Consider the following 23,068-nt stretch of genomic DNA (forward strand, 5'->3'; position numbering starts at 1 on the left):
AACTGATCGACTACGATGCTCTGGAGAAGGAATATAGGGTGACAAAGGCTGAGAACAACACCCTGAGCCAGCAAAATAATGTGCTGATGCACAAAAATCAAGACATCGTCCAGAATCTCCGCAGGCAGGATGACCTGGCAGAGAAAAATGCAAAAAGTCTGCAAGAGAATAGGGTATGGACCAGACGCAACGCTTGTCTGGAACAAAAGATGCACGAGCTTCAGGGCAAACTCGGAGACGAAAAGAGGATGGCGGCTGAATACAGAGCGATGAAAGCTGAAAGATCGTCCAAGATAAAGCGCAATGGCAACCTCCTTTGCGAACTCAAAGTCTTGAGAGTCGAATACGAAATTGCAAAACCTCTTCTCATCAAATACAACAACCTCATAGAAGAGGTGGAAGACCTGTCCTTTCAGAAAGAATGTATGACGCGCCAAATTCAGGGTCTTCAAAACCATATGAGAAGACAAGGCATTTCACACAGAGAGTATGATGAAATGAAATCGGCTCGGGACAGCGTTTGCTTGGAGAACTCTGTCCTCCGCCACAAAATCCCGCAGCTCCGCGAAGAGCTCAACGATATTGAAAGACACAGAGACATCACATTGGAAAGAGACATGGCGTTGCACCAAAGGGACGTCCTGAGAGCTGAAAGGCTCCAAAACGACCAGTCCATTCCAGCTGAGCTGACCAGCTGTGGGTCGAACCTGGGAGATAGTCTTGCTGTAGGTAAGTAAGGCTAGACCTGGTCCTTCCTCACTCTGGGAATGGGTTTTCTCCGGGTGCGCCGGTTTCTCCCAACTTATCAATTAGATAACTTAAAAAAATCCCAGGCTCGCTTGGAGCGCTGAAAGCTGAAAGATCGTCCAAGATGAGGCACAATTACAATCTCCATCGCAAAGTCCAAGACTTGAGAAGCGAATACAAAATTGGAAAACCTTTTCTCATCAAATACTACAACCTCAGAGAAGAGGTGGGTTTTCACCGGGTGCTCCGGTTTCTCCCAACTTATCAATTAGATAACTTAAAAAAATCCCAGGCTCGCTTGGAGCGCTGAAAGCTGAAAGATCGTCCAAGATGAGGCACAATTACAATCTCCATCGCAAAGTCCAAGACTTGAGAAGCGAATACAAAATTGGAAAACCTTTTCTCATCAAATACTACAACCTCAGAGAAGAGGTGGGTTTTCACCGGGTGCTCCGGTTTCTCCCAACTTATCAATTAGATAACTTAAAAAAAATCCCAGGCTCGCTCATTGAAAAGAGCAGCTGCCAACTTTGAAACCAATGAAAGTAACATATGACACTAGGGATGCCCCGATACCACTTTTGTTCAGACCAGTGATAAGTGACTCCTCTGTGAGGCAAAGCTTCGTGGAGAATAACAGCTTTGAAATGACTTGGTTGCTGTAGCTGGAGGCTAACATTAGCTTACTTTAACTCTGACTTTCATGCTAATTTGCGGCAAAAACACCAAGTTTCGCGGAGAAAAACGGCTTTGAAATGACTTAACAGCCAAAAAAGTGGAGCATAAAGTGTGTTACCTTGATCCAAAAGATCGTTCATTTACTAACTCACACAACTAATAGACAACTTTGTGACAAGCTGTCTAATATTTTAGGCTAATGATGTTAACCTTACCTTTGAGTTCTTCTATGGTATGTGTGTCGGGTCCAAACAGTATCCACCATGGAAGAGAACGGCATCGATCCACCAGTTTGATCCCACAATGCAGCACAGTTAAAGAGCAATTAAAGTTTTACAGTAATTTGTTGTGTTATCACAGAGGATGCTTTGAATATAGTATTTTACTGTGAAATAATACAGTTCTAAATTACAGTATCATATTGTGATTATTACAGTTAAAGCCTGTAAAGTGCTAATACAACATTTTACAGTGTATATATTGGTTACTTTCAAAAATGCAAGACTTCTTTCCATGTTTCCATATTTCTTTTTCATATTAAATGGACTATTGGGTTGCAGGAGTTGAAGGTTTGATTCCGGTATGTGGCACGATGGATTTTTCCCTTTGGCAAGTTTCTTAATCTTTACCCTCAAATCAAACAGAACAAAACAACCGCTGCCAACAACGCTGCAACACCAGAAGCAATGTTAGTATGAGTGCGAGCTTATGAATATAATTAGAAAAACATCATCAACCTCATACTTTAGATAGCATTGTTGGCACGGGGCTTCAAGCTGCAGTTTGTGCCATATGCCTTCATGGTTTTCTTTGCGGCTTGCAATTTTGAGATCGACGCAATCTTTACAAGTGGAAATGTGGGTTTGATCGTATAAAAACATAGTTGAATTAAATGGATCTTCCACTTTGTTAGCCTAAGTATTGGATAATTAAAAGAAATATACACATATTTAATGCAGTGTGGTCTATCAGAATTAGCGTCTAATCATTATTCATTAATTGCATTCTCGGGCATGCATCACTTTCACAAAGTATTCACATAGGATGCTATTAAGCATGCTTTTCTCACACCGAACCACCCTAACTGATCATGAGTAGAGAGTACAACAATTAGTATCTCTGGCTGAGATTTTTTTTTTCTCCCCTTTGTTCAAGTTGCATGCTTTCTCGCCCAGCACCCGTTACTGTATCTGATAATTGAGATGAGCAATGTGGTGTGAAGACATGTAAGAACCAGCCAAATGCCTCCATTAGCATAATGTCAGGGCGTTCAGATCTGCTGTCTGCCTGCTGGCGTACTGCGCTGGCTGCCTGTCTTCACACGATGCCACGGAGCCGTGTTCATCCGCTGTCTTTCCTCCGGCTTTCGGGGATCGGGGGCAGAGATAAGGAAACCGGACGAAGGGGTCTCAGACGCCTCAGAGGTCAGGAAAAGTGGCCTGGTGGGGATGTCAGATAGGCTGGATGGGCGGCTTTGAGCTTCCATCTGAAGGAAGTGATTTTAGGGAGGGTGATTGGATAGCTCTCACACCATCAGGGCGCAGGACTCGGTGCACCGGCGTGGATGATGGGAGAAACTAGTGGTCAGAGGGCCGCCGTAATGCGGTGGAGAGAGAGGCGGTGATGTGACAAGCTCCATTCTGTTAGCGCTCACACTCCAGAGGTCTCAATTAGGAACAGGGACCCACGGAGCCGCCGTGCCCACAAAGGTGATAATCCCACCACACATCACCCCGGACCGCCACCAAATTAGAAAAGATGGGGAAAAACACATCCATGCACTCACCGAAGTCTTCTCCCGCCCAACGTTGTCGCGTATAATCAGCGCGTCACTCCCGAGATCCAGAACGGATGACGCATTGACACAAAAAAGATGGCGTTTGTCTTCTGCAAGACATGTCAATAAAGCATCGTCAACACTGATTGCCGCCTGGGCTCAGGGTGGGGGGGAGGAAGTGAGACAGACAGGCAGGTTGTATGAAAGTAATGAAGGGAGATAATAATTATTTTCTCCATCAGCTGCTCTCTGCCATTAGCATTTAGCGCCAGCCCCTGCCACTCGCCGCTTGGCGCCCATGCACTCTGCCACACTGATACGAATCACAATCACCAGCCATTCCACGCGCATATATTACAATAGCGGAGCGCCCCTGATACCTCACACCTAGCAAACACACTTATCAGCATGCCGGTGGTATCTCTTCAATTCGGAGATTCAAAAGGGATCGGCAGGGGAGGAGAACACGGGTGGGACATGGCGGTTTGAGTCCGTGCCTGATAATATTCTGGTGTCTGTATCTTATAGGGCGAGGGCGAGCGTGTTCGACATACATTTTCCACGCACACACACGTACGGCATAAAGGAGAACAAGGAGAAGGCGGTTGTCATAATGTCAAGAGCAAAGATGACTTTCTCTCCCCCCCACCCTTAAAAAAAAGGTACAACTCTATCTATATGTTAATGGTGAGAAGGAGAAGATTCTGTCTGGCACATCGGCCAATTAAATGGAGGCCCGTGTGATATCTTCATGGAGCTGCCCAACGACGTTCCAGGACGGACGGGCGGGCGGGCGCCGCGGCGCTGCAGGTGCATCTGATCGTCTCCACCTCGATGCGTGTGAAATAATGTTTCCCCACCATACCATCCACTAATTAGGATCTAATTATCCAGGCTAGTGTAAACAATCGCGGCAGATGGCGTAGCGTGCAGTATTAACTCTAATGACCCGGGGCCCTGTGGAATTCACATTTCAGTGCGTTTGTTTATTTTCCTCCATTAGTCTTTGCCCTATTTTCTGAAATACACTTAGGCCTATTTCCAACCTTCTCATGCTGCCCGCCTCCTATTCCCGATGCAGCTCTGGATTTTTTTGTTGTTGTTGCTATTTCTTCCACTTACTGTCGTTTAACTGTTTTGTGTTGCTTTCTTTTGTTTTGTTTTTTCAAACAATGTCAATTAGCTCTCGCCAAGATCAAGTGAAACGTTGTACCTACCCCCCCCCCCATCGCTACCTCCTCCCTTTCTCCCTAGTGAGGAGAGGAAAAAGTCTGAGAAAGAAAGTATGTGATCTGGCGCACAAAAACCCCCTGCTTCTTCTTCCAAATCGTGGAAGCCGCCTGTCTCACCTGGGAAATAATACTGTGATGTCAGTCACACGCGCACTGAGACGGGTGGCAAGTCTGGATCGCTTCCCATTTTGTTCAACCCACAAGAGCTCTGCGAACCACACTTCCTTAGGAGGAAAGATAATAATTTCATATATCTCGTCCTGTGGAAAGAGAGAAATTGCCATCGTGTCTGGCGTACATTGATACATTGATCCGTTGGCTCCAAGAAAAATGTTCACAGCTCGCTGCTACAACACATAAATCTTATTTGAGTGCCACAAAGTCAGACAAGAATCCCTGCTTTTGTCTTTTTAAAAAAAAAAAAAAAGCTTGGACTACCCCATGGTGATCAAAGACATAACTTTTCGTACATCTGGCTGCAGTTGTTCATTTGTGGTTTCTCGCGCTATTCAAGGCTGAGCTGACTAGAGACGTGATGCTGCAGAGGGCGTGTAATGGCGGCGGTGGGTGTGTGAGGTCTCATTAATTGACGCTGGGCCCTGTGCCTGTGCTCCTTTGCGCGCGTGTTCTCTGCCAGGAGCTGGACTTGCTAATTAGGCTCCTGGATATCACAGACACGTCCCTCGGCACGCCATACAATATAGTGACTCAGAAAGTGCTAAAGAGGAGAGAGCAGGAGGGCGAGGGGATGGAGGGAGACGGAGAGGAACGGGGCGATGCGGCGAGATTGAGGGAAGGCATTTTGACGGAGAGCTCCGAAGGAAGGGATGCAGAGAGGAGTGATAACTGAGGGCACGGAGGAATGAAAACGACTGTATTGGAAGAGATCAAGGCCCTCCCAGAAAGAGAAACTGCCACAACACACGGCAAGGAAACTGATATTGCAGCGAAGAGAAACTCTGGAATGAGGAGAATCGGGGAAGAAAAAAGATAGTTCAAGACAGGTGGAAAGGTGGAGGGGAGGCACTCAGAGGAGCAGCGAAAACAGGGAAGAATTCCAAACAGAGGGTGCGCGAGTATGTGTGCGACTGTGAATTTGTCTGCGCCGCCCAGCTCTAGTGTGTGTCCAGATAATTCAATCTGCTGCCCCATTGACTGGCCTCCACTCTGTCTTCGCTCCTAATTAAATCTCCATTTGTTGGCTGGACACGAGTGCTTTCTAATTGTGATGCTGCAGCATCAGATAGGCACACCTACACACACACACACACACACACACACATAGGCCCCGGAGCGATCGGGATCCCAGACACGTCAGTACGCTACATTACACCTCAATTAATCACATCAATTACACATCAATTAACCCGTGGCGATTCCACTAAACACAGCCGGGCTGGAGACGGTATTTCATCTACGGCGACCCAAGGAGTTTTTTAACTGAAACATCAAAGCAGCCACGGCGTCAGAAAAGAGAGAAAAAAAAAAGAAAAAAAACGCTCAGGCAGCTCAACATGAAAATCCATATTCTTAACCTCATCTCTTTCCTCTGAGTGGCGAGCATGACCGCACAAGCTTTTTAAAAAGCACCTCATCTTGGCCATGAAGCCTGAATTGCCACAACATAGATACCAATGAGATCCTATACGGTGCACAAACATGTTCTAGGGGCCATCGATATTAAGGAGGTAGGGAGAAACGGAGCCGTGATGGACTGGCACTCGTGTGGCATGCAGATGCTGATCCATTGGCCATTTCTCTAAATGAGTGCAGGGTTAGATGGAGGCTCTCCATCTCCCCTCCCTATCTTTCAGGCCTGGCCTGGTTGTTTGGCTCTGGCTGTAATGGGTCGCTTCACCTTGCTGCCTTGCATTGGAGGACACCCTCCTCCCCTCTCTCTCTCTCTCTCTCTCTCTCTCTCTCTTTTTATTTCACATTTCCCCCCTCCTCAATCCCTCACCTCATCCTGCCTCGACATCACTTCTCAATTTCTCTCTTTTATCAATAAGCCCCGCACTTCTCTCGCCATCTGTTTCACAATCGCTCTCTCTTTTCTCTCCTCTCCGTCTTTTTCCCCTTCGCTCTCCCCTCTGGATCCCTCCCCCTTCGTGTCCGCCTGTTTTTTTTTCTTTTTTTTTCTGATTCACCTAAGTGATGGAGTGTAAACCGGTGGGGTGCCTGTTGTCACGGTGACAGCAGCCGGCGACGGGAGTGACAGTTCGGCCTGACCTTCAGGATGGATCGCGTGTTCGTAGTGCGGCGGGGTTGGGGAGGGAAGCGGCTGGCGTGCATACTTGTGTATTTATGTGTTTTCTTAAAAGAGCGACATGTCCCGCTCGAAAGAATCTCATCTCAACTTGTAAGACAACAAATCACAGAGAGTGTGTGTGTGTGTGTGTGTGTGTGTGTGTGTGTGTGTGTGTGTGTGTGTGTGTGTGTGTGTGTGTGTGTGTGTGTGTGTGCGCGTGTGTGTGCGCGTGTGTGTGTGTGTGTGTTTCTATGAGGGAGGCTTCTCATCAGCTCTTCAAATGCTTTTAACCCCTCTCCACAAACCTCCCAACCCCTCCTCACCCGTTCACCAACCCATTACAAGGCCAAGGTCACTCCCATGACTGTTGCATAACCCCCATCAGAGAGGCTAACCGTGACCCATCTCGCATGTTAAAGACCAATTGTTGAGGCTAAATGACGGCCCTAAATTTTCCCCGGATGACATGATGCACCATGAGGTGGTCGATGGAGGGTACGAGTGTGAGCGTGTGGGGAAATGGACAAAGAGTATACGAATGTTTCGGCGGGCATGCAGCCTCGACTTTTCCTCACTGCATCCGAGCGATACGGTTTATGCCGAGTGCCAGCGAAAGGATGTGGCTACGTCGGCTCAAACGCAGGTGCCCGAGGATTAAACAGAGGGCAGGAAAGAGCTCCCGCGCTGCTGGAGTGGAGCCGGGCTACGGAGGTGAGGCTCGAAATAAGTGAGAGACAGAATGCGAAGACAAAAGCCGGGTGTGAAAAACACCGCCTGTGTGATTGCGTGCCAGCGTGGCTCAACGGGGGGAGGTGCACAATGGGCCTTGTTTTATAAAGCTGCCCTGGTGGCTGTGCTCTTTGTCTGGCGGCCATTAAAATTCTGTGTATGCGGCGGCGCTGGAGATGTGCCACCATTCAACCTCGGCTGTCAGGTTAGAATAAGGTGTTTTCCGTAGCCTTTTTTGGAGAATGGGGGCTGGCGGTGCAGCAGCCACACTAAAGCCCTCCTGGCCTTCCCATGGCAGTTTTTTTTTTTTTTTTTTTGGACTTCCCTACATCTGCCGACCCCTGTTTCAGTTAGCTTTTATCTATGCTTATAGCGCTGCAGGAAAACATGGTCCAGAAGGATTGGCCTCTAGCTTTCCATCTGAAAGCCTAAAGCAGGCGCTGCCTTGCACCTGCCAGAGCCGCCGCCGTCCCTTCATCCATCGCTGGAATGGAGGGGGCCACACTCCTTCTTCCACTGCTTCACCTTGACACAGTCAGTCAGATGGACTAAGTTCATTCTACACTCCCCTGTTTGCACAGTCGTTGAGGTTCACAGGCCTGCGCGTCTGCAAACATGAGACGAGTGCTCTGTATTTGTCGTTTTACGGCACGCCTCCTGTTCCACGAACTCTTAGCGCTCTGAAAACGGGATGACACCTTATGAGACAAATTGTGGATCAGCTCGGCGATGATGATACCACGGAGGAGGCAAACACTTCCACCTGACACATTTAGTGACAGCGGCGCACAGTGAGTCGCCTCTAGTGTGCGCACTGTACACATTAGCAAAGCTGCGTACTGTATGTGCGTACGTGTGGAAGATCACAGCCGAGTGAGCAAAAAATAGACGCCTATGATCCCACGTTGACGTGTGTATACAGACGCATTGCATAGTATTTACAGTGTTGTTCTGGAGTAGCTGATGGAGAGAGAGGAAACAGAAAAACACGCAGCATCCACAAACATATAACTTTGCTTTTTTGACCCGAGCGGCTCGCGGTAAAGATTGAAAGCACATTGATGAAGAGGAGAATGAGGGTCAGACGAGAGGTTCTCCGGTCCGAAACTCATTAGATGCAGAGGAATTGGTCCCATCTTCCTTCAGCGGTACGGAACTGTAGCGGTCAGCGGCCCTTTAAGTTCTCACGGAGAAGATTGCTTACGTGGCGAGCAATGGTTTTTCCCTGGTTGTCGACTCTCCACTGTACGTGATCAACATTAAAACTGTGATTTCTCTCTCTCTCTCTCTCTCTCTCTCTCTCTCTCTCCCTCCCTCCCATCTGGCTTTGCTCCTGAAGATTTACACTTTGCTCCAAATGTGAGATTGGTCGCACATGTCACAGTTAGCCGCAGTGTTAAGGGATTCAAAAGCAGGGGCTCCATCTAACGGGTCATTTGAGGCAAAAAAGACGAATGCAAAGCACACGAACAGCACTGAAATAAGTAATCCAAGTGGCGATTACTGTGAAATCAATTCCCCGTTTCCCAATTTTACATCAGTAACGTGGGTAATAAACGCATTCCTAGCCATTCCTAGGTTTATGCATGCACGGGTCTCTAATGGTGGCTTGTTGACGGAGATGCATTGCTAAGTGCATGCAGCCACCAAGCCCCTGAACCAGCTGGAAGTGGTCGGGTGTTGTGTGGGTGCGTTTGTTCAGCCATAACTGAATGTTTTGAGATGTTGTGTGAGTGTGTGTGTGTGTGTTATGTCAAGTACGAATGCATTTAGTAGTGGATTGAATTACAGCGAAGCCACCACTTCAGCAGCTGCGGCCCGGAGAAAATGGCGATGGCTCCCACGTTTGGGCTCAGACAGGCATCACTTTCAAGGGTCTTGGTTCGCCGGCTAGTGGAATATTGCTACCAAAAAGGGGAGTAAGCTGCAGCTCTCAGAGGGGCATTGTGGGTATTTGTTTGTGTGTATGTATCCCCTCCAGTGCACCCATGGCCGTCTGAATAAAACACAGAGATGCACAGTCATTCCTTTATGTTTCCATCGGGTTACAAATTTACTGCCCTCACATTCACCCAGTCCCATCACGCCCATAAATCTCTGGGGCGTTAACCTGCGTGCGGATTGTGGCGAGAGAAAAAGAGGCTCCGGCGCTCCCAGCATTAGGAGTGAGTCAGCTCGCGTGGTAGACCCAGAACCAGTCGTGCTCCGGGCCTTTGGCGGCTTACTGCAACTATTAATACAGACTTTAATTAGCTCGCCACAAACACTGGCACAATCGGCTCAGTGTCGCCCGTGGCTGGCGAGAGCAGACGGATCAATAGGTCTGATCATGCCTTTTTCATCAGGCGAAATGAAAGCACTTTGTCTAGCGAGCCCGGGCCCTGGACCTCGCGTATCACCTTAAAGGCTTTCTCTGGCTGCACTGGCTGTGTGCGTTGTTGCGGATGGGGCCTGTATAATCTGGCTGCATTAGGGAACTATAAAGATAAATGAAGGGAGGCACGGAGCATAACTCATCCTGTCAGAGGAGGGGGTTTAAGGCTGGGAAACTTTGTGTTTTCTAAAGCAGCCCCCGCCGCCCCCACCCCCCGTGGCTTCCTAGTTTCGCACTCTCTCTTCCTCCTACTTGCTCGCCTTCTTCTGTGTGTGTGTGTGTGTGTGTGTGTGTGCAATCTCTGCTGTATTTTTCTCCATCTGCTTTCTGTCTATTCCTCCTTACCTCCTCTCTCCGTCTCCCCCCTCCCTCCCCCCATCTCTCTCTCTCTCTCCCCCCATCCTCCCTTTACTGATCTAGAGGTATGGAAGAGTTCATTTACACTTCCTCTGCTGCACAAATTGCTCCTCTACCTCTTTGCCAGCGCATTTTCGGCTTTGAAATAAAAGAGTAAGCTGCTTTTGTGGTAACAAGTTATTTCATGTGCTTTTTGGCAGGCGCTTTTTTTTTTTTTTTTTTCCTTTTCTCCGTTGACCTTCAAGTTCCCAATCAGTGCTGGAAGAAAAAATGTAAATAACTTCTGAGTCCTCATTTCCTGTGAATTGCCGAAATTGTGTTGTGTGTCTGCTTACAGGGGTTACTGAATCACCCAATCACTGCCTTTCTTCGCCAACTACCTCCTCTGATGGCTTTTCTTTCTTCCCTTGTACCAGTCTCACTTTATTCCCTTTTATTTTCTTCTTTTCTTTTTTTCCAGTCGATGACGTCGCACCTTATTTTAAGATGGAGCCTCCTCAGACCCAGGTTCACCTGGAGGGGAACCGGCTGGTCTTAACCTGCATGGCAGAGGGCAGCTGGCCGCTGGAATTCAAATGGATCTACAACGGCACCCAGCTCACACGCTTCTCCCTGGAATACAGGTGAGGAATTCAATTTTGCCCCTTTTCTTTCTTTTTCTAATTCATCGTCTACAATTAGCTTACTACATGAGGACATTTTGGCAGCGTTTAGTTGTAACTAATAGTTCAATTGCTCATTTTTATTCATATCCGGGACTCATTTTCTATGGATTTATTCAGGGGCTGATTTGGCTGCACGTCTCCCCCGAGACATTACGGCTTGTGTTCTGGGGATTGTCAGATTTATTCCGATTTGTATCTCACACACAGTAACATGCAGAGATGGCGTGAGCGGATAACTCTTTTTTTTATTATTTTCTCCCCCTCCCACCATTTGTGGAAACTATCATCGCTGCAACAAAAATCTTAACAATGCATATTTTTCATCAGATTGTTGCAGCGCGGGTGGGCTACTGTGCTCCGTCAGCAGTATGAAGCGGTTTCACTGACCGAGGAGTTCTTCTGGACACTCTTTCTTTCTCTCTTTCTTTTATTTTTTTTATTACACTTATACTTCAGCCTCTATCACGAAGCCGGAGAAATTCTAGTAGCAGCGCGGAGTGTGACAAGACAAAACTACAGCCTGTGCTAACAAGGCCTCTCTGTGTGTGTGTACGCGGGAATGCATTGTACCCATTTGTCCGTGTACTGTGTGTGTGTGTGTGTGTGTGTGTGTGTGCCTGGAGTCACAGTCGCAGTCTGCGGTGAAAGTCAGTTTCTATCTAATTCTAGCCCTGTAGTGTTCACTCTCTCCTCACAGTCTGAACCGGTCCCCTTGACACGGACACACACTCTCTCAGGTGGTCTGATTGCCATCGCTGGCTACACCCTTCCTCCCGACATGTCTCTCCCTCTCTCACCCTCCCTCCCTTGTCTTCTCCTTCTTTCCTTGTCTTTCCTCAGTATTTGGCTGTGCTCTCACGTGGCTTAGTCTCCGGGTCTGCCCACTGCTTGTTATTCTTCACCAGCCCCGATCAAAGAGGAGAACTGGAATCCATTTAATCAGACTTCCACCAACCCCCCCCCACCCCAACCCCAACCATGAATTGCAGTTGCAGGGGGAGCATGGCAGGGGCCGACTCCACACTCCTAAGTGGCTGTAGCAAACCAATTAAAGGGGACTCAGCTCCGGGGTTATCTATCTAGCATTTCACACACACACGGACACCATTAAACATGAATGCACATCAGGGGGGGGGGGGGGGGGACAGAAGTTATGGCTGCCCACTAACAGGTGAGAGGTGCCTGATGATGTGATTCAACTGGCTGAAGACGCAGGATAACAATGGTCAAACAGTCCGGAAGTCTCCTAGCTGCTCGCTCCACAGCTGGCCTTAAGATTTAGCATCAGCTGGCACACATGGGCGCTGAATCACACTTCAAGGCCGCTCTCTCTTGTATTCTTAATTTAGAACGTCGATGTCTCATCGCTAATGCCTTTCAAGCTGCGTTTCAGGTGCCTGGTGAAACATCTCGATTAGTTTTAACGCCGTGAGTGTGTGTGTGGGGGGATAAAAAGCACAGATGATAAATGTCGCTGTCAGTCATGCTGATGATGACTAATGGCACTTTGTGTTGTGTGTGTGTGTGTGTGTGTGTGTGTGTGTGTGTGTGCCAATTAGGTATCTGATCCCTTCGCTGGACCGAGCTCACGCAGGCCGCTACCGCTGCATCGTGAGGAATCGAGTGGGCGCGATCATGCAGTGCAGCACTGAAGTGCAGGTTGCTTGTGAGTGCGGGTTTTTCTTTTTCCACACATCTGAAGGACAGTGTTTTTGTTAAAAAAAAAGGCTAGTGTGTGTGGATATGTCACCCTGAGGGAAAGGAGCTTAGTTTTTGAAACAAAAAAGGTACATAACGTGGCAATAACGACAATTCTTCTTTTTTCTCTCGTCTATTTGTTTTCCTCTTTCTTGCTTTCTTTTGTCTCCTCGTTCTCACACTCCTCTCTTCCTGCCTGCTAAGACATGGGCGGTTTCGTGGAAGGTGAGAGGTCTCAAACCGTCTCGCAGGGAGAGGGCGCTCTCGTGCACGCGCCGCGGATACACAGTTTCCCGAGGCCACAGATCACCTGGTTCAGAGACGGCCGCAAGATTCCCTCCAGCAGCCGCATGTAAGTCCACCTGCAATTTGTCGGAGAGTGTGTGAGTTTTGTGTGTGCGCTCGTATTATATATGAGTTGTTGGGGAAGCAGAATATCTTTCACTCCAGAGAACTCCGAGAGGTTCGATACTCGCAGAGTTTTTTTTCTTCGCCCCGGTGAAGTTGAGCGGAGCAAGTCGGTGAACGGATGTTGGAGATGGCCCCGCGTTCATCATCGAATCACCTCTCAATGATAAAGCGGGTTATTATAGCGCCCCTATTGACTTTCGCAGGCGGAATGATTGAAGGGTAGAGATAGAGAAGCCAGCAGGGGATCCAATTAGACACAATTGGACAAAAGGCCTCAATTGATGATGCTTTGACTGACGGGTCTCGCCCCTGGGTGGATTCGCTTGTGCGTGTGCACATGTAAGAATCTGTGTGAGGCTGCATGTGCACAGTGGGGAGTTCTGTGGGTGACTGTATATCTGTATGGCCTGTGCTCTGAGCATGTGTGTGTTTGTGTGTGTGTGGTAGGCAGTCCACGGCTCCCCATGTATTATTCAGCAGCGAGCTCCACCATGTCATAGCTGACATGAAGACTTTTATCCAGAGTTGCAAACTTTACCTTGAAGATTGGTGCGTGTACCCCTCTGCCTGCAGGCTCCCCGAAAAAAAAAAAAAAAAAAAAGAAGAACTTGTGAGAAGAAATGGAAATCTCATCCTCTTTTCTGTGATTGTTCCAGACCAATTTCAGAGCTGGTTGTGTGTCTGACTCTCATCAGAAGTGAAGCGTTGAAGCTTTGCTCCATGACAATGAGAGCCACTGACAGGACACTACATTTACCGCCTGTTTGCTCGCTTTGTGTCAGGCCACATTGATATTCACAGGCGCGCGTGTGTGTTTGTGTGTGTGTGTTTGTGTGTGTGTGTTGGTGTTTGGAGTGCGTTCGCGTGACTGTGTGTTGACTCGGCGAGGAGTCACGGCTCCTAATTGTCCAGGAGTGTGTCTGTTTATCCTCATACCGATCGGGCAGATGCTGGCGGATACGGAGGGCCTAATCTGGTTGCGTGCTCAAACATTTGAGCCCGTCAGCCTTAACCAACATTCAGCCACTCCTGGAGCACAAAAGGGCATTTTTTTCCACCTATTTTTCAATCTAGTTGCTAGCGTTTTCTACAATTACCTATTCATTTTCATGTCATGATTACTGTGGATGAAATTAATATGGGACAAATTAAAAAAATCCACCTTGACACACAGATCAGCCGAGCTAACGCGATGCTAATGGAGCACATTATATTGAGTTTACAGCATTTAGAGATGTCTAGGGCACCTTTTGTAGTGTGTGGGGCAGGTTGCATAAAGATTAACCGTGGCTTACATCTTACCAATACATCCGTCGACATCTAAGTTCATCAGTTGCTCAAAGCTGTTGGACCAATTAATTTGCCTGGATGTATTACGGATATATCACAAGTACCAGCCTCACTTATCTTAACCCCCTGGGTTCACGCAGCAATTGAAATTACACTCGCTTTGTGTGTGTTATATCCCGAGTACTGCGCAGCGGCGAGTATAAAAATAATGAGAGACATTGTGGATTCATTCATTCAGGACACTGCAGTGCCTTGTAGATGGAAGTGCTCATATAAAGAATTGTTTTCATGTGCTTCTTTTCCAGACATAATTTATGAGTAAGTGTGTTTACCCTCAGGATTTATTGACTGCGAGGAAAACACTACTCAGTGTTTTAATGATACGAGTGTGTCCGTGCATTTTGCTAATGCGTGTGTGTGCGTGGGCAGTTTGCCGTGCGCTTGGACTGCGGAGGTGTGATCAATTTGGAGCCAAATTTGGTGAACCCAGTTTGATTTGCCTGCTGCATTCGTGTCTTTGATTAGGGTACGGTTATGCGAGCGTCATCGGAATGAATGTCAGGCAAAGCAATGTCCCTAAAAGTAGTGCTTAACTAATGTGTGTGTGTGCATGTTTGCTCAGTGCCATCACCCTGGACAACACGCTGGTCATCCTGTCCACCGTGGCTCCAGATGCGGGTCGCTATTACGCCCAGGCGGTCAACGACAAGAATGGGGAGAACAAAACCAGTCAGCCCATCACACTCACAGTGGAGAGTAAGTACGCGTGCACGTGCATTCACATTTTCAGCTTGATACACAGCAGCTGCACAGCCAAAGAGGAGCGGAGAAAGCGCCCTCTACTGGCGTACCCCTTTTGTCGTATCCTTCCTTTTTTTTTTTTTTGCTATTTCTTCTTCTCTGCCTCCAACGCATATAATGACACCCATCATCTACAATGTTCTTTTTGTTTCTGCAGCCCTCCTCTAATGTCTGGCTCAAGGTAGAGAGTGATGGTCCTGAGTGTGTGTATCTCCTACTGGCTGCATGTACGGGCCCATAAAGCGGACCTTCAGTTTTTTAATCGCGCCTCGCAAAAAGAAAAAGAAAAAAAAGAGAAGCAGATTTATGAAAATGACACCGAGCAAACGGCGGAGTGGTTAAACGCGCTCAAACACACACATCAGACTAGAAGGTCGGCCCACACTTCTAAACGCTAACAACTTCAAATAAAAGTTTTCGCCGCCGCTCAGAGCCGCGGTTACATGCGGAGTCATTAGCGTTTACGCTTCGACATCCTCCCACCTACTTTCACCTTCTTTCATCTGAACAAAGTCACTCAAAATCCTCCCTACCTACTGTTACTTTCATCCAGATCAAATCAGTCTTCCTCTGCTTAGCGGCACCAGCCAATTTAAGGAGCCACTAAATGTAACAGGCTCTGAAGATAATATTTATGACAGAATTTCATAGCACCTATAATACAAAATCCCCCTGTGATTTGCACCATTTACCTAATGGGCGTTTTGAGGATTTTAACCTGTTCTCATGCGGAGCCGCACATCTTTTTTTTTTTTCTTAATATCAAGCTTCCCGCTCGCTCGCTCATCATATTGTTAATACGGTGTTTATAATTCAGTGTTCAATACGCATGACGCAGCAATCTGCAGGGGGACCCCAGATATCGCCGAATATCACGGCATCTGACCTTGCGGATCGCATCACCGTATTTTTGCATCTGAAAGTCAATAAGGTTTCCACAGCTGCAAATGTTCATTTTAGCAACTCTGTGGAGAAAAGACAAAAAAATATGCAGTAGCGGGAGCGTGTTGTTCCACAGGGAGCATACAAATGAGACGGAGCCCAGTCTTCTTATAGTCAGAAGCCAAGCGACATTGGCTCATACTCAAAGTGGGCAGGCATTTGGTCTTCTAGTGTGGATCCAACACGGGTGACTCTGGTTTCCACTTGTCTTCGGACACAGGCCAACATACGCAACGCGGTGACATCAGTGGCGAGAATTTGCTATGCAGGTCAGCACGTTGTTTACTGTTCCCGTTTAATTAGGAGATTACACACTCGAGGTATTCTCAACACTGAGAGTTTATGAACTGCAATACATTAATTAGTCTGCCAAGGAACCAATCATGTCTTCCGGAAAATTTGAATCCATTAGATTTGACTAATCTAATGGATTTCTCCTGTTTTCATTGTGTCACCGGCAAACAGAGAGAGGCCAAATAGAATGGAGTTTAACTCAGTTTGACAAACTTTAGTTTGCATATGTACACACATTTGTAACATTTGATAAATATAACTAGATAAATATTTTTCTCATAAATCCTTTGGACTTACTTTCCATTTTTTGATTCTTCCCTGACAAGCCGTGCTACATGGATTGATTGGATTGATTGGCCTCTGCTATGCAAATGATTGATCATGTCAATGATGCCCTTAAGATGGTGCTCGTACCACCGTTATGAAACCTGCTGCAGGATTGCAACATTGATCAATTCCCTTCAATCGACAGTTGAACCATCTGCATCCAAATATATTTATTTTTAATAAAATGTCATCAAATTTGAGTTTTTGCCAAACAAACATTAACAAGTCCAACACTGACTTGTTATTCTGGAATTATCTTTTTAATGTGTGTTTAGGTATGATTTGAGGTTAATTCAAACGTCTTCATTTTAAAATGTTAAGTGCATTCTTCAGATGTGAAAGCAAAATGTCACGCTGCAGCTAAGTCTGACTTTGCTCTTCGTTTCCTTCGCTGTTGCTCGCCATGGAAGCTGCACGCTCACAGTCCTCGTCTGGATCAGCCCAAATCACAGCTTCTTAAATACACATTGTCGGCTGTGAACCATTTGCAACGCTGTGCTTTACATTCATTTTGGAAACCTAAACCTCAGCCTCGCAGCGTGCGGCGGGAACACAGAATTCGCGGCCCAAAAAAAAAAAGAAAGTAATTTCACATGATTGACTGTGTTCGTACGGCAGCGTGCCGTGTTAAACTAAAAACTGTAATGCGACTGAAATAATGAGCTGAAGATCTGTGGACTCGGTTTCCAAGCAATCAAACGTGGAGCGGAACCCAAACGGCGATAACGCATCAGGAGGGCTGCGTTTTTGTCATTATGCCGCTGAGATTCCACACGAACTGGTCTGGAAAGGGTTTGATTTACAATGACGTTGCACAAAACAACAACAATGATAATAATAAAAACTTCATTAGGGGCCGTATTAACCTGGGATAGCCCTGATACACACACACACACACACACACCGTAAAATACGCTGCAAACGTGCAATCACTCAAACACATACAAGCGCACAGGCCCATAGCCGCACTCCGGGGAGGGGGGGGTGAGATCAGATTCAGAGAGAGATCACTGATTGAGGGCAGCGAATCGATGGTTGGCTGGAGGCTCGGCGAACACCCGTGAGTGATGGTGCTGCATTTAATCGCCTTTTGTGTTTGTCTCAATTATGCTACATAATGGCTTCAAACACCTGGGCTAATGCAGTGCTCAGGAAATGCTGCGTGCACTAGAAAAGGGATCTAAAGCAAAGACAGGGGTGTTAATAGCCGGCGACAGCGTGCTGGCGACCCGCCGGTGATAGTGACAGACTGTCAGTCTCCATGTGAGGATCCGGGCAACCCGAGCGTTGCCGGATCAGGCAGGCCGGCTCACACCGAGGTCTGCTTTTGGGTTTATGGATTTTCTTTTTTTCACTCCCCCCCCCCCCCCCCCTATCTGTGTGTGTTTTTGTGTGTGTGATAGATGTGGGAGGACCGGCGGACCCCATCGCCCCATCTATCATCATCCCCCCCAAGAACACCAGCGTAACCATGGGGAGAAACGAGGCTATCATGGAGTGTGTCGCTAACGCGAGGTACGTTTTCAACACGGAGGCACACGCGAGCTCCACCAACGCCTCCACCATCTCTCACCTCCACGCCGATGTTTTATGATTTAGATTAAATTTTGCAGCCTTTTGTTTGAACATGATGGGAAAGTATTTTGTACGTCTCTCATTTTGTACCTCTCCATTCTTCCCTTTGATTCAAGGCTCGCCCTATCTCACGCAATCTCGCTCTCCAATTCTGACTATTATCTCCAATTCAAAGACTTAATCGGAATGACAGATGCATCCCATTGCTCCCTCAACGCTCTGTAACCTTGAAACAGAATATACATTTGTATTAAAAACTAAAACGATCCCCATCTCTTGCTCTTTTTTCTTGTCTTCTCTCCTTTTTATCTATTTTTTTTTTATCTCCCCCAGACCTCTCGTCAAAATGGGTATAACTTGGAGGAAAGACGGGGCGGTGGTCAATACGGGAATCAGGGATTTTGGCCGCAGGTTGGTCATCAGTCTGCCCGCGGTCGGCGATAGCGGCTACTACGAGTGCGAGGCGTCGCTCCGCAGCAGCAGCGTCCCCTCCGTCACCGCCGGGGCCTTCCTGCATGTTCTAGGTAAATAACCAGAATAGCACGGAGCCGCTGAGCCAAAATCATCCCAATATTGCATCAGTCGTGCTCGTGTCGGGAGAATATATTCGTTGCCATTTTTTAACTTCAGTAATTGCGTTGATGCTGTTATCTAGAGGGCTGCAAATGTGAGTCCACCAGAGAGGGGTCAGGATGAAAAATTGGAGAGAAAAAAGCACACAGGGTTTGAGGATGTAAGTCTTTCGTAAAGGCTTTAATACTGCGATGTTTTATGCTTTTGCTTCTTTGAAACAGAATACCCTCTGTTCGTTAAAGAGCCGCCGACTCACATCAGTGCCGAGATGGAGAAGGTGGTGGATATCCCGTGTCAGGCACGAGGTCAGACTGTGGTGTTTATTCTTCTTTTTTTTTTTTTGTGTGTGTGTGAAAGTTTGGAAGAACTAAAAGGGTCACGATGACAAGGGGATAAAAAAAGAATCCTTCCCTTCCATCCTCTGCAGGCACGCCGCAGCCAGACATAGTGTGGTATAAGGATGCGGTGCCCATCAGCCCGGTAAAGATCCCCAGGTACAAGGTGTTGGTGGGAGGCAGCCTACAGATCAACGGTCTCCTGCCAGATGACACGGGGATGTTCCAGTGCTTTGCCCGCAATCTTGCAGGCGAGATCCAGACAAACACCTACCTAGCTGTTACAAGTATGTCCCCCCCCCTCGGAAATATATTTCAAAGCTATCTGCACGTCTGTGCTGCTTAATTCTGCTCATCTCTCCCCTCCCTTTTTTTTATTATTTATTTTTTTTATTCTTAAATCCCCTCCTCTCTTCTCATCTCTAATCCTCTTTTCTCCCTCTCTCTTGTCTTGCCTCCTACACCCATCTATCTATACATCTCTTCACATTGACAGATTTGTCTACTTGGGTGCCCGGGCAATTATTGGCTATTTTTGATCCGGGGGAAAAGACGCAGGACAGACGGGAGGGCCTTGTCAGATTCTCGGCGGCTGTCCCCGAGAATGAGCCCTGACAGCCGCCCCTGTTTGGAGTCTATTAGGCTCTCAGCTGGCGTCGGCTTTATTAGAGGGAAAGCTGTTTATGTCCCTCATTATCGCCTCTGTCTCACCTTGTTTTGTTTGTCTGTGTGCCCCCCCCCCCTCTCCCTCGCAGGTATCGCTCCCAACATCACCGCCGGCCCCTCTGACAGCGCCGTGATTGACAGCATGTCAGTCATTCTGCATTGCGAGACCTCAGGGGCCCCACGGCCAGCCATCACCTGGCAGAAAGGTGCGAGCGCTAACAGCATGGGGCAGCAGGGGGGTTCATTATGCTGCATTTGAGAGTGATGGAAATATACATTTTTCTCCAAACAACCTTTATTTCTACTTTTCGCTGCACCGCTTTCCCGCCTGTTTGTTTTCCCTTGACATTTTTCCGATACACTAATCTCTCTTTCTCCTTGTCCACCCCCCCCTTTGTTTTCCCCGTCCTCCATCCCACGCCATCAATCACTCCCCCGCCCCCCCACAGGTGAACGTGTCTTGGCCAGCGGCTCGGTCCAGCTGCCCAGGTTCACCCTGCTGGAGTCGGGCAGCCTGCTGATCAGTCCCTCTCACCTGTCGGACGCCGGTACCTACACCTGCATGGCCAGTAACTCCAGGGGCATCGACGAAGCCTCGTCCGACCTCGTGGTGTGGGGTAAGCATAGCAGAGACTGGATACTCCCTGGATACTACCTCGCACATGTGGAAACTTTACAAACTAAACCTAATAAGAATATAATAAATAAAAGGAGACGTAGTGGCTGGAGGTCATTGTCAAGATCTCCTGAAAATATAGTCTAATGACGGAGTGTACTCATTTGCTCGTTCATTCATTTACATATCAGCCCTTGAAAGCCTTACAGAAAATACTCCAGCCATTAGAAATGTGGCGTGATTTCAGTTTCAGAAAGACATTGAGTGAAAGACGAGACCAAATCCATTAAGCTCTTTTCAATCCGCTGTTTAAACACTGTCTCTCTGAATAACAACCTCTGTGTGTGTGTGTGTTTGTGTGTGTGTGTGTGTGTGTCCGCAGCACGAACCCGCATCACCAAACCGCCGCAGGACCAGAGTGTCATTAAGGGGACCAAGGCCGTTATGACCTGCGGCGTGACCCATGACCCCAGTGTCACCGTGAGGTAATATCTGTTGGAATTGTATCCAAAAATTGTTTTTCCAGACATCGCATACATTTTTTTTTTTTTGGCAGCTGTTTCTACATGCAGAACAAGTTTGCGTATCAGCGTAGTACTTAATTAGTCTATGAAATCTGCCGCGGCTCTCGTAGCGTTTATCCGCCCTTATGCGGCCTCCTATGGGACGATTTTTTGAAAAACTCTTAGAGTGTGATTGAGGAATTAGCCCATCGCTTCTCCTCGCTCCTCCAGACAGTCTTGATCGTGATAGAGTGTGTGCACATGCGTCACGTCTCGGCGGGGAGCGGGAATGATGTCTGTGGGGGCCCAGTGATTAGAGTGCCTGTCACCTGTGGGCCCGCGGCATTGATCAGATCGCGGGGTAAACAGATGAATATGTAAACAGAGTAATAACTTCAGACGGCGCCTTTAATTAAACGCAACACAGAGGAGATTAGCTGGAAAGCCCGAACACTCGCAATTAATCACAGGCTCTCCTGGTGTGTGCATGTGCGGTTGGGTATATATGACGAGGAGAGGAACCGTACCGTATGTGTGACGGAGAGGGATGGCGTTAAGGTTCAAATCCCTTTTCCCATCAGCCTTTTACGAGGCTGTGTTTTGCCGTATGAACTGTCAACGCCCTGCGATGCAAAATGTACCCTTACATACGTATGTAACCCTCAGGCACGTGTGGGAGAAGAGCGGCTCGCTGATTGATGTGAACACGTCCCCGCGCCTGCGGCTGGATCCCGACGGGACCCTGCACATCTCCCAGACGTGGTCGGGTGACATCGGAACATACACCTGCCGGGTGACCTCCGTGGGTGGCAATGACTCCCGCAGTGCCCACCTCCGAGTCAGGTCTCGCCCTCTCCCTCTGTCTTAGCTTGCTGTCTGTGTTTTTTTTAATATTTTTTATTTATCACAGCCAGGCATAATGGATGGATGTTTTCACCACTGTCATGTTTTATTGCCGCTCTTCTCTCTAATCCATCAAATCCTCTAATATTTACAATGCGAGCCTCTCGATTTTGGCTGCTTAATGCTGTTATTTGCTGCCTCTTCTTGTCTGATTCTTTTTCTCTTTATCACTTTGTCCCTCACACACACACACACACACACACATTCAGGCAACTGCCCCATGCTCCAGAAAACCCAATAGCAGTTCTGAGTACCACAGAGAAAAGGGCCATCAACCTCACATGGGCCCAGGCCTTTGATGGCAACAGCCCCCTGATCCGCTACATCCTGGAGGTCTCGGAAAACAGTGAGTGGTGCAGTGTGATTCTCCATCAGCGGGAGCGTTAACAATGCATTTATTGTTTCTCGCAGGTCATTTAAAAGGCAATACATTTACTCTCTACACTCATTTACACTCTATTTGATTTCCATTGTGTCCCTTAAATGTTGGCAGTCGCGTCCTCTCTTACCCTCTGCGATTGTAACACGATTTGCCTCACCTGCTCGCTTCCTTCACCAAGCAAGCAGGGGATGCCAAATTGCGTCGATGCCCACTGCTCTCGCCTCCTTCCTCCCGCTCGACACAATCAAAAAGAAGTGGGGGCGCTCTCGCGCCGTGGAGTAAATTGTTCAGCCATTTCTCACCGACGCTCGGGCTCACTGAGAAGATGACAACTCATTAAGGGGGAAAATGAATCTGAGGATGCAGATGGGATCTGTTTGTTGTTTTTTTTTTGGGGGGGGGGGATAATTGAATTTCAATCTGATATTTTAAGAGGGAGTGTATACAAAATAAATGACTTGCTATTTTTTTATCAGTAGCTGCAATATTAGTCCTCAAAATGAAACGGCGGTGTGCAATAATAGTGGGAAATAACATTGAATTTGCAAGTGGTTTCTCGCCAAGGTCATTAACCGCTCTTGCTATTTGCTCACAGCGCTTGTCTTCGTGTCTGTCTCCTCCACCTCAGATGCCCCGTGGACGGTGCTTCTGGCCAATATTGAACCGGAGTCCGCCGGGGTCACCGTCGGCGGCCTCATCCCGGCCCGCTCCTACCAGTTCCGCCTGTGTGCCGTCAACGACGTGGGCAGAGGCCAGTTCAGCAAAGAGACAGACCGGTGGGTGCTTAATGAATGTTTCAGATTCCTGCTGGTAGTTTGTGCAACTTTCTGTGTGTGCTGGCAAGAAACCATGTTGCACCACAGATCTGGAACAAGCCGTTCTTCCCTCTCGTCTTTTTGCAGTTCGGCACAAATGATTATTTCCTGTGCCAGCTTCGGGACAGAC

At 47.7% G+C, this 23,068-nt stretch overlaps 1 protein-coding gene across 2 annotated transcripts in view; it reads left to right on the forward strand.

Moving 5' to 3' along the window:
* The window catches only part of sdk2a (sidekick cell adhesion molecule 2a), a 78,248-nt gene that overhangs the window by 34,502 nt on the left and 20,678 nt on the right, over positions 1-23,068 (forward strand). For both annotated transcript variants that reach the window (XM_084037139.1, XM_084037140.1), the window contains exons 2-15: positions 10,603-10,765; positions 12,367-12,473; positions 12,710-12,857; positions 14,829-14,962; positions 17,974-18,085; positions 18,479-18,669; positions 18,940-19,023; positions 19,146-19,340; positions 19,809-19,925; positions 20,169-20,336; positions 20,718-20,820; positions 21,505-21,681; positions 21,951-22,087; positions 22,752-22,899. In XM_084037139.1, the coding sequence (XP_083893265.1) occupies positions 10,603-10,765; positions 12,367-12,473; positions 12,710-12,857; positions 14,829-14,962; positions 17,974-18,085; positions 18,479-18,669; positions 18,940-19,023; positions 19,146-19,340; positions 19,809-19,925; positions 20,169-20,336; positions 20,718-20,820; positions 21,505-21,681; positions 21,951-22,087; positions 22,752-22,899 (1,984 nt within the window). The remainder of the gene's footprint in view (positions 1-10,602; positions 10,766-12,366; positions 12,474-12,709; positions 12,858-14,828; positions 14,963-17,973; positions 18,086-18,478; positions 18,670-18,939; positions 19,024-19,145; positions 19,341-19,808; positions 19,926-20,168; positions 20,337-20,717; positions 20,821-21,504; positions 21,682-21,950; positions 22,088-22,751; positions 22,900-23,068) is intronic.

The sequence above is a fragment of the Eutrigla gurnardus genome (genome assembly GCF_963514095.1).
Source record: "Eutrigla gurnardus genome assembly, chromosome: 20".
Classification (NCBI taxonomy): Eukaryota; Metazoa; Chordata; class Actinopteri; order Perciformes; family Triglidae; genus Eutrigla; species Eutrigla gurnardus.